The sequence below is a fragment of the Amphiprion ocellaris genome, chromosome 4 (assembly GCF_022539595.1).
Source record: "Amphiprion ocellaris isolate individual 3 ecotype Okinawa chromosome 4, ASM2253959v1, whole genome shotgun sequence".
NCBI lineage: Eukaryota > Metazoa > Chordata > Actinopteri > Pomacentridae > Amphiprion > Amphiprion ocellaris.
Genome location: NC_072769.1, coordinates 34530489 through 34548297, shown reverse-complemented (window position 1 = coordinate 34548297; position 17809 = coordinate 34530489). Strand labels below are relative to the sequence as shown.

Here is a 17809-nt window from a genome sequence, read left to right as displayed (position 1 = left end):
ACAAACATTTTATATTAACATCATCTTGTTGGCAGTATATATATATATATATATATATGTATATATATATATATATATATATATATATATATATATATATATATATATATATAGCATGATGGTTCTAGCATATTTACAAGCTGGTTACATGTTATTTATTAGTGGTAGATGAAGTATTTGCATCTATTTCTGAGGTGAAAGTACGAATACAACACTAAAAGCAGTCAATGCATCAATGTGTTTGAAATGGAGCTCATTTTGAACTATTTAATGCTTATTTTCATCATGAATTCAACTGCTCCCTTTATTAAATGCGGCTGAAAAAAGAAAACAGTGCTCCAAATGATCGATATCCGTTTTGTGCCAATTCCGGTGTTTGAGCTGCACTTGTTGGGTCGTTCTTTATGTTTTCTAAGTTCTTCATATGCCTTGTGTGCAAAAGTCTTAATTTGTCAGATAAATGTAGCGAAATGAAAAGATTTCCCTCTCAGATGTAGCGGGGTTGCAGCAGATGTTTTGTGTTTTGCTCTCGTTTGATAGCTGCTCAGTTCTGTGTATCTTCACATGTTGAATATGAACTGAACACAGAGCAGGTCTGGCAGCTGCACACTGAGGTCTGCATCAGGGTTTTGTTGTATCCTGCAGACACAGCAACTCGCTCGCAATAACCTCCATGTGGGTCAGTTTACGTGAGAACTCGAGTATGTGAAGTCCTTATGGGTCTATGGTTTGGTGATGGCAGCTTGAATAACGTCGCAGACTTTGTTGCAGGGCTGCAGAGGGTCATATTCTGCAAAGACGTGGCAAACGTTCTCCGTGCCGGCCTCGATGCCTTTCGCCACAAAGCCAAACATCCTTTTGGGACAATAAATTTGATTAAATTGTGAAAAAGTCACTTAAGATGTAGAATATGATTTTTAAGTATCAAAGACATAAAGTGTAGCTCACCTTGGAGCAAAACTTGAACCTTTCATCCACCTGTGAGAGAAATAAACATTAGATAATGTTTCCTGCAGACAAGTAACAACTGTACATCAGAAAGCCCATTAAAAAATAAAAGTTAATCAAGATGAAAGAAAACTGTAGAAAACTATGAAAATAATTGCAAATATCTGAAAAATATATATATACATTTGCTATTGTTCAATACGGACTGTAATTTTTTTGTCAAACTTTGTGAAAGAAAGAATTATTATTTTTAAAAATACAGATTTTTCATGTGAACGTTATGTACAGTTTTGGCCTGTTATCAAGCCCGAATATACATTTTTTTTTTAACTTCTAAAGCCTGTAAAACTTTTTTTTGCATTTTTAAATACAGTAAAGAAAAAAGGCGTAATTTTACAGTCAAACGATGCAACCAAAAAAGTAAAAATAAAGATTATTTAGGATTTTGACCTGTTTTTTTATTGTGTTTGTATGATTTTACTGTCTGTATTTTAACAAAACAGATCATTTTTATGTGTTAGAATTTTTAAAATGGTAGATAACTTTCTGCAGTTATTTTACAGATTTTCCATTTTGTGACATTGCAGATAAGATCTAGTGAAATCATATTTTAAAAAATAAATTTACACGTCGACTGTTGATAAAAATGGAGAAAACTGTGAATAATGTCTTCTAAAAAATATCTATCTTCTAAGTTACACAATTTTTTTACTGTAATTGAATCAGAAAAAACGTATTTATTTATTTTACAGATATTCACTGTTATTTGACAGAAAAATATTATATGTAAAAGTTAGAAAAATGATACAAAATGTATTAACAGTTATTTTACAGATTTTTCCCATTTTGTTAAAATACAGATAATATCTAGTAAAATCTGAAAAAAATATATATTTACATGATGACTGTAAAAAAAAAACTATAAAAAAACGGAAAATAGCATCCTCATCAAAAACATTACAAAAATTTCACTGATTTACTGTATTTGTATCAGCTAAACATATATATGTCTTAAAGATATTTACTGTTATTTTCAACATTTGTTAACAGTTTTTGAATGTCACAGTATTTCACCTATTTTTAAAGATATTTTGTGGCACATTTGCTGCCACATTTTCACTTTTTTTTTTTTAAAACAGGATTTTTCTTTTTTTCATGGTGTGGTTAACCCTGTTCACAGAAAAGCTGACCTAATTTCTGAGCTCTTTGCATGCAGAGAATGTAAACACAGTGAACACAATATTTTTTCCATACAGATGATTCACTTGTACACTCACAGCCTCTTGTCTGGGTCCTCGCCGCCGTAGCTGAGCAGGTGAGCAGGATAATGGCGTCTGAAAAAGAGCCTGCGAAGAGATGAAACAAAAAGAAAAGCAGCAGGTGAAACCACAGATCTGTCCACCATGTTGTGTACTGTCAGGAAAACCTCAGCAGCAGGTGAGAAGTTGCATCTCTCCTTACTTTCTCTTGATGTCTGTAAGTGTGACGCCCTTCAGAGACACCTTCATGTTGACGATGGTGGGTGACATGGAGGACTGTTGGAGCGTGGAGGTCACGGCTCTCTGAACTGCACACGGTCCCGTCAGCATCTCAGTGGGGACGGCGTTCAAGTACACAAAGTTACAGGCTGCACAAAACACAAACACTGGGATCAGAATTACTGATTAAAAGCACATTAAACAGGTAATAAAACAAATGAAGCCTCCTTTAACTTCCCTCCTGGGTCATGTTTATTTAACTGCAGCTGGGTTTCATCACTTCCACTGCTCAGGTCTGCTTTCATCAGAATATATGCAATTAAGCTGCAATATAATTTAAAATTTATCCTCAGGAGTGACAGCAGGTTTGCTATTATTGCTTTACTGCTTTTGGAAAGGAGAGGAGAGAGTTAGAAACAGGAGTGGTGTGTTTGTTTCTCCCTTTTTATTATAAGATATTAATGTGTAACGAGCTGGCACATAAGATTTTAAGACTTTAAGACTGTCCAGCTCCTCCTACATAACATCATTCCATCCCCTACATCTTATTCCCCACCCACTGCTAAACAATATACAATAACCGTCCAATAAAATACAGTCATATTATATAAAGAAAATTAAATATTTAATTTTACATTAAATTAAAAGTGTTTTGATCTTGTTTTTGTTTTTTATTTTATTTTTGCATTTTAATATTTATTGACTGATAAACTTTTACAAAAAATCTGTGTAAAATTACAGAACCAATACATCTTTTTCTGTTAATTGCCATTAATTGTATTTAGTATCAGAAATTTGTTTACAGTATTACACTTCAGTTTAACAGTTCCATCCATTAAAATAAAACTTTTTAAATACATTTAATAAATGTAAATACAAAAATTGTGAATGTAATTTAAGAAACATTTTGTGTCAAGAATATTTTCTTTAAAAAAATTGGGGGGTCATATTTACAGTTATTGGGTTTTAACTGGTATTTTATATTAGACACGTAAATTATACATATTTTTGTATTTTACTATTTTTTAATTTATTTTTTAAAATTTTACATTGTGTGTAAAATCACAATAAATAAATCTTTTAAAATTGGACAAATGCATTTCCTCACTTTTTAAAAATATTTTAATTAATTTAAATAAACTAACTTGTATTTGTGATACTTTTAGCGACTTGAAAGGAAGTCAAATATTTTAGCTTGTTGGCTGTGAATTTCAAGGTTGTCTGGTTGGCATCATCGGAAAATAACCAGTCAGATTATTTAGAAATGTAGTCTGTTACATCACATTATCTTACAAAAAATGATGCTGCCACAAAAATGATTTATTATATAGTATAGCAGTAGATACATAATGTATAGTTATCCACTTTTGTTGTCTGATTACATAATCCTGAGTATATGTAATCTGTTACTTTCCAACTCTGAAAGTAACTAAGTACATTCACTCACTACAACAATGCGCGCTTCCGGTCAAAACAAAGATGGCGGCCGTCGACTGCTGCAACTTCAGAAACGAGTTAAAAATGTCTTTCCTACCAACGAGACGGAGCAGTTTTTCCTCCCTGGTTGTCAGAAGAGTCTATAAGGATTGTGGAAATAGCCCCAGAACAAGGGTACGTATTTTTAAATGACCTCTTAGGTGGGGGAACTAATTTAATTTTAGACAAAGCGACATTTAGCTCCCAGCCTGAATGGATGCTACTATACATAAATTGCACAAACTAGCTCGATTTAGCTAAAGCTAAATTTATCTCTCACACCCCAATTAAGAATCTTATATTGACCAGAAAAATACCTTAACGTCAGTACGGGTACACCTAAATGGCTAACAGTCAACTTTAGTAACGGTATGGATATTTTTGTGTGTCATTTTCCTGCTATGATCAGGAAAATGGCAATAAATTAAAGGTTGTATTGTTGACTCAAAAAGCTAACATGAAGAGAAAACAGCAGTGAAAGAGACACCTGCATATTTCTCATTATATTAACTTGAAGATACATACTTACAGATAAGTATAGACAATATGCTTTAAACCAGTGAAGGTATTTCTCATTGAAAACTTGCTGGAACTTTCCTAGAAGAGCTTAAAGACTCATAGCTAGCTTTTAGCTATAATTAGCTTTCCTCTGTTAGCAAGCAGCTTATCCCAAACAAGGTACAGTCAGCTATTACTACATAACTGCAAAAAAACGATGTGTTTGACCACGGGACAGGTAAAAATAAGTGCAGATATATAATTTACAGTAGTTTAATGCTGATTTTGTTGGTTGGGTTGAACAGTTGTTGACTGTTTTCATCTCTTAACCCAATGCTATTAGCAACTTCTGCTAGTTTTCATTTGCTTCTTTCTTTGCTCTTCATTTAGAAAGATTATATATAAACTCATATATATATATATATATATATATATATATATATATATATATATATATATATATTATATATATATATATATATATATATATATATATATATATATATATATATATGAGGTTATATACATATATATAGGAAACAGATGTTACCACGAAACTTCTCTAGTTTGTTTTTTTATATTTTAATATAATATACACATATATACATGCCGATTCTCTGGCTGTTACCTTAACTCACCTATTTTTTTGTTGTCCTCAGATGCTGCCTTTTCATTTGTCTTCTCCTCTGTTGTTTCCAGATCTGTGTAGGAAACGAGGTGAGGTTTTCATTTTTCAACTTGTATTCCTTCTTTCTGTCTTTCACACAGTCTTAAACAAAATAAAAGCATGTCTAGCAGTAAAGGCTGAGTCACCTTGGGAGTGGAGCAGTAATCTGCACGGCAAAGCATAAGCAGAAATAGTGTGTTGGTAGACCAGGGCAGAGAGACTACCTGTAAAGACATTAGATTTACACAATTAACAGGTTATTTTTAGTATCTTTTTCTAGATCACAAAAGGTTAAAGTTTATCACTGATCTAGGTTTAAATATTCCAGATAGATATGTCATGATGAGTTGGGTTGAGCAGATATTATTCAGCACACATATTTCTGGGCTCAGTCCCATTCTTCCATATCTTAGTAATGCAATATCATTAGAGATAGACTTCTGTGAAATCGGCGGCAGCAGTGCACGCGTCTCGTCTTCCATGCCTTTATGTCAACATGTCAGATAAGAAGGAGAGGAGCCACAATAAACGCTGTGAATGGATCAGTGGGTGTAAGAACACACCTGATGAACTCATACCTGAGAACAATTGCTGAACACCCACACATGACTGACTCAGAAGGTGTCTGAGGTGCTTTAAGATTGAGTGGGCGAGTGAACTTTCAGTGAGTTTTAAGGGAAATTAATTACTCGACTTACCAAAGTACGGTTCCTGAGAAGAGCCCTTGAGGCGGACGCCCTTTGCTGATGATTCAATAAGGAAGTGTCTGATAAGGTCTGAACTGCTCTCTCCTGTTTAGACAAAAGGCCAAATGTAAGAAAACGATTCAGTCAGTGAAAATAATGTACAATGTAGGACAGTGACACATGAAAGTGAAACCATAAAGAGGCATCAGAAGTTCTTTCATTACATGATTTCACATGGTTCCCAGACGGAAAAGGTTACGATACACTAAACGGCAAAATTTAAGATGATCAAGCAGTAAATCTTAATATATAGGTCCACAAATTTACTGTCTGAACCCCAAAACCTGTCAACAGGTTTTAAAGGTATGTTATAGATCACCAAGGTGCATCATTTATTAGAGCTGAAAACTGTATAAGCAAAGAACTTATCATGTGTTTATCCAAAATTAACTAAATCTAAGCTTAAAATCACAATGTTTTTTTTTTTTTTTTAAATCACTTTATTCTACACATCTCATTTAAAAATTTGGCAAAATGAAACCTTTTGCAGTAACTAGTTTCTGCAAAATAATTATAAAATTCTGCACTCCCTAGAGCAGTTGAGCAACTGAGAATCCATTAGTGACTCAGCTGTAACTAGCAGTCATGTGACCAAAAAAATCTGGGACTTTTTGGCTAAACTGAAGGCAGTGTTTATGCAGAGCAGAGAGGAGACAAGTATGGAAACAAATTGAAAATGTAAATAGTAAAATATGAGGGATACAGGGTAGTGTTACTCAGCCATTCTTTTTTCTATGAGTCTTGCCAAAACAAACCTCATTTAAATAGCCAACCAAAATAAAACAGGATTCATGAACTTATTCTTGTAATACTTTTGTAAAATAGCCCTAATCCTGAACAGCAAAATCGCAAAAAAACCCACTTCTTTCCACCTCATCTTTATCACCTCATCTGCTAGTGATAAGGATATCTCTCTTGTAAATTCTGTTTAATTTAATATAGTTGCAATGAAAGTTATTCAAATCCCCTTAGCATGCAAGACATTCTAGTGATGTGAATACATTTCTGTAGAAACATGCCAACTAAAAATGGAAAATCAAAAAGGAATGATACTGAGTTTACCAAATGGCACAAAGGCAAAATTATTCAACCTTCAAAATCAGTATTTCACTTTTTTTTACCTTATGACCTCTAGTGTTTTCACAAGTTTCTGATGGTTCTTTTGTCAAATTTTAGTCCCTCTCATGTGCAAAAGCTTACATCCTTCTAATATTCTTTTATTCTTGAGCTGCTTTCTTTAATTATTGCTTTCAGTGTCATGTGAAATATTTCAATTATATTTGCAGTATTTCCTTATAATGGGCAACATCGCTTTACGAGCGCAGTCATTGCCAGTATTACGTCTCACTTTGTATTCTACTCGTGTTTTAGTTGACAATTTTTATTTATTGTAATGTATTGTACTTAAACCTTCTTGCTTTTCTATTGGTCAGTGCATTTATTTTCATGTTATGTAATTTTGTTATCAAGGTAAGTTAATTTTGTATTCTGGCATAAAAATTTCGTCTTATCTAAAATCTTATCTTTGCTTAACTTAGCTTCTAGACATTAATGAGCATCTGTGCCAATCAACGCCAATCAATCTGGTTTCTTCGGTGATGTTCCCACACTGGTGCATTGGTAATATTAGTACTGTTTTACATCAACAATGGCTAGTTTGCCAGAGCTTAATAGGAGAGAGTTGAGAAAGAATGGCAACTAAGAGTCTGGTGGAATGGAAAAATGTAGGCAGCATCCAAGAAAAGTTTCTGATTCTGCAGACAAAAGGTGTGATCTCTGCTGATGACGGTTCTGTTATTTCTTGGAAGCCTGTCTAGTTTGTTGGACTTCATTTTTCTGCTGTGTGAAGGTTTGATCTGTGACAGCTTTATTTTGTCTGGGCAAATCCTGAGAGAATTTTTTTTTTTAACATTTTAGTTACATCTTCCAACCACTGACGGACAAATGTTTAAATCCACCAACCACTCAATAGTAAATCATTATTTTGGTGTCTGAAATCTATCTACTTTCATATTTTTACCCCGTTCTGACCCACATGCACACATATTGTAATAAATTCTCACTTGCTTTTTTGAAATCATCTGATGACAGAAATATCTATAAGAGCAGCAGGATATCTGTAAGCCAGCATGTTCAAATGGTCTCTTAGCCTCACGTCTTTCATATCCCGCATTCCTGAACGGGTTGTAAAAAATACAAATCTGCAAATGATGTAAGCCTCCAAACAGTTTAGTGAGTGAGGTCCATTTTTCCCTCTTTGATTGGTAACAGCGCCATAAACAGCTGGTTTTCTTTTGTGTTTACACAAGGTAAACTGTGGCTGGAAAAAACTAACAGCACTGTCTCCTGCCTCGCCACAGATTGCTGGATGTCGTCAGACGTGCCTCATCACATCAGCAGAGTTGAGTAAGTTGTTCCTCGAGACTTTCAGGTCTCTGGTATAGACAGATGACGTTCAGAGCTGCACTGTTGTTTGTCTGTGATTGCGCCACCTTGTGGACGTTCTGTTTCCTGTATCTGACCAAACACCGTGGTGACATTTTTAAGAATAGCATATGATTCAGAAGCAGTAGTGCAATGATGAGTAGAAGTAGGGGTAGACTACTTATCGGGGCTGATGTTTGGCATTTTTCCGGTTACTGTGTCGGTATTTTGAATGACTGATTATTGATAAATTAAATGACCTACTTCAGGTCCGATGCAGCCTCCTTTCTCCATCTGTAGTCACTCTAAGGTCTCAGAAATGTTTCTCAAGCAGAGACTGCAGAAACTGAACAAGACTTGCAAGCCTTTGCCGCAAACCGCGAAACGAGCTGCTCTCACAGTAGCTAAATATACACTAATGGCTAGCGGCTAAGTTAGAAGGAAACCACAGAGTCTGCAAAACAATCATTAATAATACTTTAAGATATGGGCCTTACTCGGTAATAAAAGTGATAGAACAGTGGAGGATTAAGGAAATAGAAAAGAACAGCAGACATAACTGCAGGAGACAAACTGATCAATCTCTCATAAGCGGAGGAGAGTGTCCTAATTTAATCACTCCTCTACAGTCACACTTATTAGTGAAGAAGTCTAGTTTTGAATGACAGGTTCTCTGATGTTGCAATGCATTTAAATGTATATCACTTCCAAATATTGGTTATCGACTTGGTATCAGCCCCAAAACCCACAACGGTTGATCCCGCATTTGAAGCTCACCTGGGTAGGCATCAGGAGTGGAACTGGTGGGTGACTGGTCCACCTTCATGGCCAAACCAAAGCTGCCTCTGTAGGAGGTGCTGTCTCTCACCACAAACGTTCCTGCTTCTTTATCTTTTATCAGGGCTTCAGCTAGAATAAAGAAAACAGAACAGAGACAGTCAGAATTTGCTCGGTCTTGTCCTACATGCCTGCAGGGAAACTAAAACACCAGACGATAGACAGGGAAATAACCTCAGTGCTGATGTGAGAGATGTTCGAGAGTCTCACCTTCTGCTCTGCTCAAATGTGGGCGGAACCAAAACTTTGAAGTGTCCATGACAAACTTCATCGATGGTTGGCTGCCTTTAAAACAAGCTTGGAAACCTGAGCTGCTCGTCCTAGGTTTGGCAGCTGGGACAGTGGGTATCAGGTCGATTTGTGGAAGATGATCCGGTTGTGGTGCTCCGTTGACCAGCAGGACAGGGATATCAGTCAGTGACCCAGAGAGTGAAGCCGGGCTGCTGTGGACTCCTTTACTGTGGAGCTCCTGTAGATGCCCTCGCTTCGTCAGTGGAGGTTTTTCTGGGCTGGTGCAGATATCAAACGGCCTCGACCTTGACCCGTCGCTGAAGGAACCTGGAGTGTAAGAAAGGATGGACTCTGGAGAGTCGGCGTCTTCACCGGCCAAGGACAAGTTGCTGTGCACAGAGGAAAAGCAAATGTTGACAATTCAGTTTAGTATTAGTTCAGACTGTCATTCCACTGCAAAATCACAAAGGAATATCAGTCCAGTAAGTCCCCTTCATGTGTTGTGTCTGGTCTGCCTTTAACCCATTAAGCATTATTCTATATTTTTAAACTATAATTTCAACTTTAGTCGATAACAGCTGCAAAACTGTGAGCACCAAATGAACAACTCTGGATGAGAGACACTTGGGAGAATTTTGTACTGCTAAAAGTTATTTTATCCTCAACACCAGGTCAGAGTGAGATCTGAAAAACTACAACAAAAGTCACAATTTTTTTTACTTCTGCCTAATTAACCCTCTGAAAACCAAAAAGTTTTCATGGAGTCATTTTCACTGCAATATAAAGTCCTGCACCTGGAAACAGTACAGCTATGACCAGAGAGAGAGAGGACTTAGAAAACTATGTTTACAGTGTCATAAATCATAATTTAAAAAATTAAAAATACTTTTTTTTTCCAAAATTGAAAAAAAATTAACTCTATTAGACTATAGATATTGTATACTTACATTTTTAATTTATCTCTATACTTATCTTCTCTCTTTTTGGTATAAACACAGTCTGCACTTCAGCCAAAAAGAACCAGAATTTTTGTCGTTTGACTGTTGGTAGCAACTGAGTCACTAATGGCTTCATGTTTACGTCAAAGAGTACAGAATTTTTAGTTTTTTTTATAATGTGGTTAAAGCTAAAGGTTCATTTATGGTGAATTTTGAATTGGGACATGTAGAAAAAAATTATGAATTTAACAAAAAGTCTTTGACAATAATGTTATTGAACCTGTTCTAAAAGTTCTCTGCCAAATTTGATGCAACCCAACTGAAACACAACAGTGCTGCACCCATTTTTGTCATGTTAGTAGTAGACACCTTCTTCCTAGGTTGTAAACTGACTAAAAATGGCGTCAGTTGTGTTTTTGTAACGGATAGATTAGATTTTTTTATTTTCATGCATGGCTAAGATGCACATTTTATCCTTGTCCAATAGCAGGCCTTGCTTTAAGCTGTGAGTTTTACCTGCCAAGGATGTAGCTGGTGTCTGAGCACGTAGACGTGGACAGCAGCGAGATGACGCTGTTTCTGTTGGAGGTTGACAAGCGCAGGGATCCCGGGGAACAGTCCTGCTTCGTAGATGGATGTCTTCTGGGGGCGCTTCCACACGGCAGTGGAGGCAGCGAGGACGTCGGGGAGCTGGAAAATACCAGCGAGCCGTGGGGGCTGCAGCTGATACTGCTGTGTGAGGGGATGGGTATACTGGGTGACACTGATGGGACCACTGTGGGTGAGGAACTGGGAGCACATCCTCTAGAAACCAGCACACAGGGGGAGGCGTCTTCATCTGAGGACAAGGTGTCTGAGGAAAGAAAGTGTTTGCAAAACTAAAATATTCCAGTAAATGTACTGTAAAAATTAATGTGTCACAGAAAAAAGTGTTCATTTACATGTAAACCTGAAACAAGAAAAGGTAATCAAAAGCAATTTTTTTTGAAAATATGAATACATTTTTTAAGCGCGTGTGACCATAACATAAGCCTTTTTTAAAACTGTTTTTAGATCTACTGCAAATGTAATTACTAAACAGATATTGTCGATTTCTAACTGTTGTTTTTACATATTTTCCCTGTTTTGCTGAATTTCAGATAAAACCTAGCTACCTTCTTATTGAATGTTTTTTTTTCTTTATTTTTAATGCTTTCTACATTGTAGATAAATACTGAAGACATCAAAGCTATGAAGCAAGATATATGTAGTTATGTAGCAGGCAAACAGTTGTGAAATAACTTGCTAAGCAAAAGCAACAAGCAGAAGAGATTTGTTTGGGCCAAGAAACATCAGGAATGGACATTAGACCAGTGGAGATCTGGGCTTTGGTCTGATGAGTCCAAATCTGAGATCTTTGGTTCCACCCACCATGTCTTTGTGCGACGCAGAAAAGGTGACCGGATGGTCTCTACATGCATGGTTCCCACCGTGAAGCATGGAGAAGGAGGTGTGATGGTGTGGGAGTACTTTGCTGGTGACACTGTTGGGGATTTATTATAAATTGAAAGCAAACTGAAGCAGCATGGCTACCACGGCATCCTGCAGCAACATGCCATCCCATCAGGTTTGTGTTTAGTTGGACCATCATTTATTTTTCAACAGGACAATGACCCCAAACACACCTCCAGGCTGTGGAAGGACTATCTGACCAAGAAGGAGAGTGATGGAGTGCTGTGTCAGATGACCTGGCCTCCACAGTCACCTGACCTAAACCCAATGAAGATGCTTTGGGATGAGATGGACTGCAGAGGGAATGCAAAAAGGACCAACAAGTGCTCAGCATCTCTGGGAACTCCTTCAAGACTGTTGGAAAACCATTTCAGGTGACTACCTCATGAAGCTCATGGACAGAATGCCAAGAGTGTTCAAAGAGTAATCAAAGTAAAGGGCGACTATTTTGAAGAATATGAAACATGTTTTGACTTATTTCACACTTTTTTGTGTACAACATAATTCCATATGTGTTCATTCATAGTTTTGATGCCTTTAGTGAGAATCTACAATATAAATAGTCATGAAAATAAAGAAAAAACATTAAATGAGAAGGTGTGTCCAAACTTTTGACTGGTACTGTATGTTAATAACTGTGTACATATAATTACTGTTTACTGGTAGTCTTTGAATGTTACAGTATTACACCATTTTTAAACATATTTTTATGTCATGAAAGATCAAACTGATCAGTGGTAAAAGCCCTGCATGTTTCCAGACTCATCTGAGTCTGGAAACAACATGGGCTTGGCCTCTGCATGCAAACACAGACAGACCCAGGATAAAGACCTTCATATTTGTTCTGCAGGTGCCTGCTTGCACAGAGCAGCTCATTCCTCCCAAACTAAAAGCTCTCAGTGTCTGCTGTTGTGGAGATACCGAAACACTTGGAGAAGTCTCAGCTTGTTCTTGTGCACTTGAGGATGTTCCTGCCTCATTGTGTGGATTTGAGTTTACGCCCTTAGGAAAACACCGAAGTCTGTGGTCAGCGTGTGAGCCAGACGGGTGGCTTCTGCAATCGAAGTTACATAACCATGACTAGTGTTTGCACAAATCAAAATCTGCCAGAGTGTAGGTAGAAGCTTTGGGAAGTGGTGTTGCTAAAGAGTAAAACTATATTCACTATATATACTGAGGGAGTTCCAATCAACACGGCATCAAATGAATGTTCAAGCAGGCTGTGTTCTCTTCACTGTTGCTTGATTTCCTTCAAACTCAGCGTTCGGTTTCATAAACCTTCGACCCAACATCTGTTAAGATGAGCAACAGGAAATCCATCTGTATGCTTTCTTGACACTTGTACGCACTTTCTGATGCGAGCGGGTCTGAGTGAAGACACTGCTGTAACACCCTGATACTTTTCCGTCTGCAGCCCAGCATGTGCAGGGTGTGGCAGCCGTGTAGGCAGAACAGCTTAGGTGTAATTACCACACGATTAAAAATACTAAAATGATCTACCTGAAGGGCGGGTAAATTTCCAAAGCCCCAGGCTGTCTATGCTGTTTATTTACAGGGGTGACTATGATTTTAGTATGCTCTGTGGCACACCTCTGTAGTTTGGAGGCCAGACTGAGTTGCACTTTATTGACACTGTGCTCATGCTTTTCAGTCAGAACAATATGTAATTGCAAATATTTAATTTGTCAGGTAAGTCAAGCTTCAGTTCAGTGCCCACTGTGTGATAGATTTAAAACGTGATGGAGTTTTACCCCATGATCATGTAAAGACATCATTAATTTGGAAAACACAGACACAACAGTGTAAACCTTCGGTCAGACAAAATGTACAAGGTGTGGTGAAATAATTACACTGGCCTGATGACACTCAAACCACAGCATGCATGCCTGAACAGCACAGTATACATTGATTAATGGGCAAGCTTAAACAACCACTGAGTGTTTCAGTTGGCTTGAATTATGTAAAATTGAGTTACAACATTGGTCTCACTATGTAACCATCTAAACCCCAAAGCTGTGAGTTTGAAAGGCATGTTGCATCTTTAAAAATCACCAATCAAAACTGAAAAAAATTGAAAAAAATCCTTGAGTTTTAAACTTTCCGACGATCTTTGAACTATTCATCTGTGATATGTCGTTCCATTGGGAAAATTACTTAAATCAAAGTTTAATATTTCATCAAAATCCCTTTATTCTGCATGTCTTGCTTAAAAATGTGCAAAAATCTAATTCTTACGGTAACCAGATTCAGTAGAAAAAACTAAAGCTTCTGCTGTCCCTGGCACCTGGCTGAACTGCAGGCTGTGTGTGTACAGAGCAGTCAGGAGACAAGTGTATTAACATATTAAAATGTAAACAATGAAAAAAGCAATAGTATGTATGGTTACCATTTATTTTCCCGTTTATGGTAACATCCTTGGGCATTTGAAATGTTGGGTGTTGATTTTACATTTTATCAATTTTTAGAAAATAACTATTTTTAAAAATAATTTTTTATTATTATTTTATACTATTGCATTTATTTTCTAATTTCTGTGCTTCTAACTGCATCCTACTGCACAAAACTCATTTTTTACTTTTTTCTACTTCTATCCATAGTTGTGCTGTTTCCATAGAGGTGCAGTATTTTACACTGCAGTGAAAAATCGTGTAAAAATGTGACAGGAACAAAAAAATGGCAAGAAAAAATTTCAGTTTCGGGCAGAAAGAATAGTAATACAGCAACTTAAGTTTGAATAGTGATGAAACAAAAGCAGGCCTCAGTATGAAATATTTTTATAGTCATGCTGTACCTGCAGGTCGGCTGATGCTCGAAGAACTTTTGTTGACCCGGATGGGTTCAAATGTCGGATCCAGATCCATGATGAGCTGGTTGAGATTTTCGAGGGAAATTTCAAGGTCAGGGTCGTCATGGTGACCGCTGGGATGCTGACTGACTCCTGTGTCCGGCGCTGGGTCCAAGCGGATAGTTTGACCCACTCTCAAGACGTGGTTGGGTATCATATGGGACATGCCTTCAGTTGCAGGCATCATGTTATTAGAAGTCACTGTCTTCTGGAAACACAAAGCAGAGAGATCAGTTACTGTAATCACAGCCTCGCTTTTCTCCTCTTTGCAAAACACACCTATTGTAACAGCTTTTTTCCCACAGTGGAAAATGAATCTGTTATGGCAACTGTAATGCACCACACATAAACACCTACTGCAAGTTTTTAATTGGTGTTTTTTGATCAATGTTAGCAAACAACAGCTTAAATTTGAATTTGTAGCTGTTACATTTAGCAAGACTTAAACTAAAGTGGTTTGTTATTGCAATTTAGAGCTGCAGCAATTATTTGATTCCTTGCCAACAAATAGAAGTTAAACAATATTTAACTGACAAGTATTTTCACAATAGATAAACTGTTTTAAATATTTTTTAACCGAAAAAATGCCTAGATTCTCTGATTCTTTTGATTCTTTTTTCCTCTTAGACAGCAAACTGAATATTTTTGGCTTGTGGCCAAAACAAGACAAATGCTGGTCAACATTTTTCACTATTATCTCACACTTTCTAGATCTCACAAGTAACTGATTAATTTGAGAAAATAATCAGCAGATTAATCAACAATGAAAATCAGAGTTTCTGTGTAGTTGCAGCCCTATAGCAATTAAATTGGGGCTGAGCATTTAATAAACAAAAATATCTAATAGACATGAGTAAATGAAGCTTCAATTAACAAAACTGATTAAAAATATGTAAATGTGTTTTTCTTTTTTTTTTTTTATGTCACTTTGGTCCTGGTGATTTTCCTTGATGTTGGCTAAAACCTCTTTGGGAACTTGCCAAAAATTCCTCCTTGCAGGAAAAAACCCTAGCACTATGTTGTCATGTATTCGGTTACTTCATCACTGTGAAGCGTGTTCCCAGTATTCTAACGTTCGCTGCACTTCAGTGACTAACTTTCTTAAAGTTGTTATTAAGAAAACAAACATTGTGTGTCCAAATCAGTCAGTATTCATTTGTAGCTGAGTCTTGCAACATGTTTGAAAACCACTCAGAGAACAGTGACACAGGCTGAGTAAATGTTATATTCCAGTGCTGATATCAGCATGAATAGCTGTTAGTGAAGCAATGCGAGGGAGGATCAGCTCATTCTCTCTGCATTTCAGACAAGGCGTGGTGCTCCGTGAGTCAGCCAGGTGACTGATGGTTGCTATGGCTTCTCTAGTGTTTTGATAAAACAGCAAAAACTTTAATATTTTGGAAAGTGGACTGAAGATGGAAATCTTTTGGAAGACTCAGATAATCCAATCCTACAAAGGTTTAGTGACAAAGTACATGAAAAACAACTAGCATGTGACCTGTACTGCAGCTTTTGAGATATTCAAATATTATTTCATCTCAGAAGATTAAATTAAACTACAATATGGTGCCCCTGCTATGACCTGCTGCACTAGTAATTGACTGTTCATGCCTATTTTACTTGTAGAGAATATCCTGTATATTCTTTAATATATCTTAAGATAAAGAAAATTCATCTTACCTGATATTCTTCTATTTCTTTGATGATTCTTCTGTCTTCAGGCTGCTTTACTCTCAGTCTGTTCTGTGCTTTACAGCTCGTGTGTTTCATGCTTTTATTAATGATTACCCAACCCTTTTCCAGATGAGCCAATCAGCAGCCAGGAGCACACATCCCTGTGACAGCAGCTGATGATGTCATATTGGCAGTGCGAAGTATATGACTGGAGGCATGATTTTCCTTAACATAAAACCAGATCTACACCGTGGTGAGTTGGATATGCAATCACTCATAATTACTTCCACGGTAGTATGATGAGAAATACAAGAAGAAAACATAATCCCCTGGGGGTGTTTTAGGCTAGAAACACTCGAACGTTGCATGTGATGAATGCAGGTGACAGTATTTCCTGACACATTAGCCCTAATGTCTTCCAGGTATATTACCTTCTTGATATTTCCAAGGAAGCACTGGCACGCCTGCATTGTTCCATTGTGTCAGTCATGCTTTCAGTATCAAATAGCTTCAGAAAAACTTCTTTGAGTCTTTAAATATGCCCTGCTTTGTTTAAGGGTCAAAGCTAGAGTACACAGCATATTCCAGAAGTATTTTTGTGTCATATTTGTTGAAGGACTGCACAGTGGCTTGGTGGTTAGCACGTGTGAATGTGAGTGTGACTGTTTGTCAAACCCGCAGCTAAGGGAAAATCTGCAAGCCTGTTGAGCTGTACACGGAAACCTGCATGTATTCATTTGGTGACACAGAAAACGTGTAAATATGTTTTTAGACTTTTTCCTAATTGTTTTTCACTGCTGGTACTGCAGCTAATATAATACAGATTAGAAGATTGAGTACTCCATTGTTATTTATCACAGACAATATTTAGATATAACAATAACCAGAGAGGCAAAAGTGGCAGACAGTTTTACAAGTTCAAAGGTTTTCGGAATGAATCAATACACCATCAGATACAATAATAAAAGAATCAAAAGTGCCATATCCAAGTAAGGAAAAGGAATTGAGACTAGAAAGTAATACTAAAAGTAGTAATAGAATGAAATTAATACATAAATAAGTGAATGAATAAAGGGTAAAAAGAGAATAAAAGGACAATTTAAATCAATTAAATTTTTAAAAATCTATTAGATGATAAAAAAAATAGACCATAAAAAATCAAATCAGATGATAAAAAAACAATGATTTCCATGTATCTTCCATTACGGGACAGTGTCAGACTTCAATGCACTTCCTAAATATCATGTTTAATTGAATGATAATGAAAAATTTTAAAGCTCTAATGTGAAACCGTCACGTTAGTTGTTAAGCAACTGTATTCAGAGTACAGTGAATGTTAAAAGAAATATATGAACTTACACAACTAGCTTTTTTTCTACCAGCATTGCTCTCTTGCATTGTATTTGGAGTAGAAGCGACCAGCTTTTAACCAGAATAAAAGTCACATTCCTTATACCTTTTTATTATAATAACCTGTTGACTGAAGTAGGTGGCACACAACTGGTTCATTTTGAGTGAAAGAAGAGTCACAGTGAGTATGCTCAGATTTTGAAAAA

The 17809-nt window shown here is 36.5% G+C and overlaps 1 protein-coding gene and 1 long non-coding RNA gene across 3 annotated transcripts; one reads left to right on the top strand and one right to left on the bottom strand.

The window, feature by feature from the left end:
* Positions 1–101: 101 nt before the first annotated feature.
* LOC111569989 (tensin-4) lies at positions 102–16325 on the bottom strand. 2 transcript variants are annotated; one of them, XM_023272503.3, is made up of 12 exons: positions 16260–16325; positions 14526–14787; positions 10760–11096; positions 9285–9694; positions 9015–9146; positions 5766–5858; positions 5214–5291; positions 5039–5101; positions 2410–2575; positions 2226–2294; positions 949–978; positions 102–855 (listed from the first exon to the last, which is right to left on the bottom strand). In XM_023272503.3, the coding sequence occupies exons 2-12, from the start codon at positions 14764–14766 to the stop codon at positions 723–725; spliced, it is 1752 nt and encodes a 583-aa protein (XP_023128271.2). In that variant the 5' UTR covers positions 14767–14787; positions 16260–16325; the 3' UTR covers positions 102–722. The 2 variants fall into 2 exon arrangements, with proteins under 2 accessions (XP_023128271.2, XP_023128272.2); XM_023272504.3 differs by having other exon boundaries at positions 14526–14784; positions 16260–16314.
* LOC129348633 (uncharacterized) lies at positions 4981–16507 on the top strand. The gene is made up of 3 exons (XR_008601256.1): positions 4981–5117; positions 8174–8219; positions 16383–16507. It is a non-coding gene; the product is annotated as an uncharacterized LOC129348633 (long non-coding RNA).
* Positions 16508–17809: the final 1302 nt, after the last annotated feature.

Excerpts from the sequence above, each read along its gene's own strand:
- LOC111569989 (XM_023272503.3), bottom strand. The coding sequence starts at position 14,766 with ATGATGCCTGCAACTGAAGGCATGTCCCATATGATACCCAACCACGTC. Across the intron at positions 11,097-14,525 it reads GAGCATCAGCCGACCTGCAG|ACACCTTGTCCTCAGATGAA; the intron begins GTACAGCATGAC and ends TTCTTTCCTCAG. Across the intron at positions 2,576-5,038 it reads TGAGGACAACAAAAAAATAG|CCTGTAACTTTGTGTACTTG; the intron begins GTGAGTTAAGGT and ends TGTTTTGTGCAG.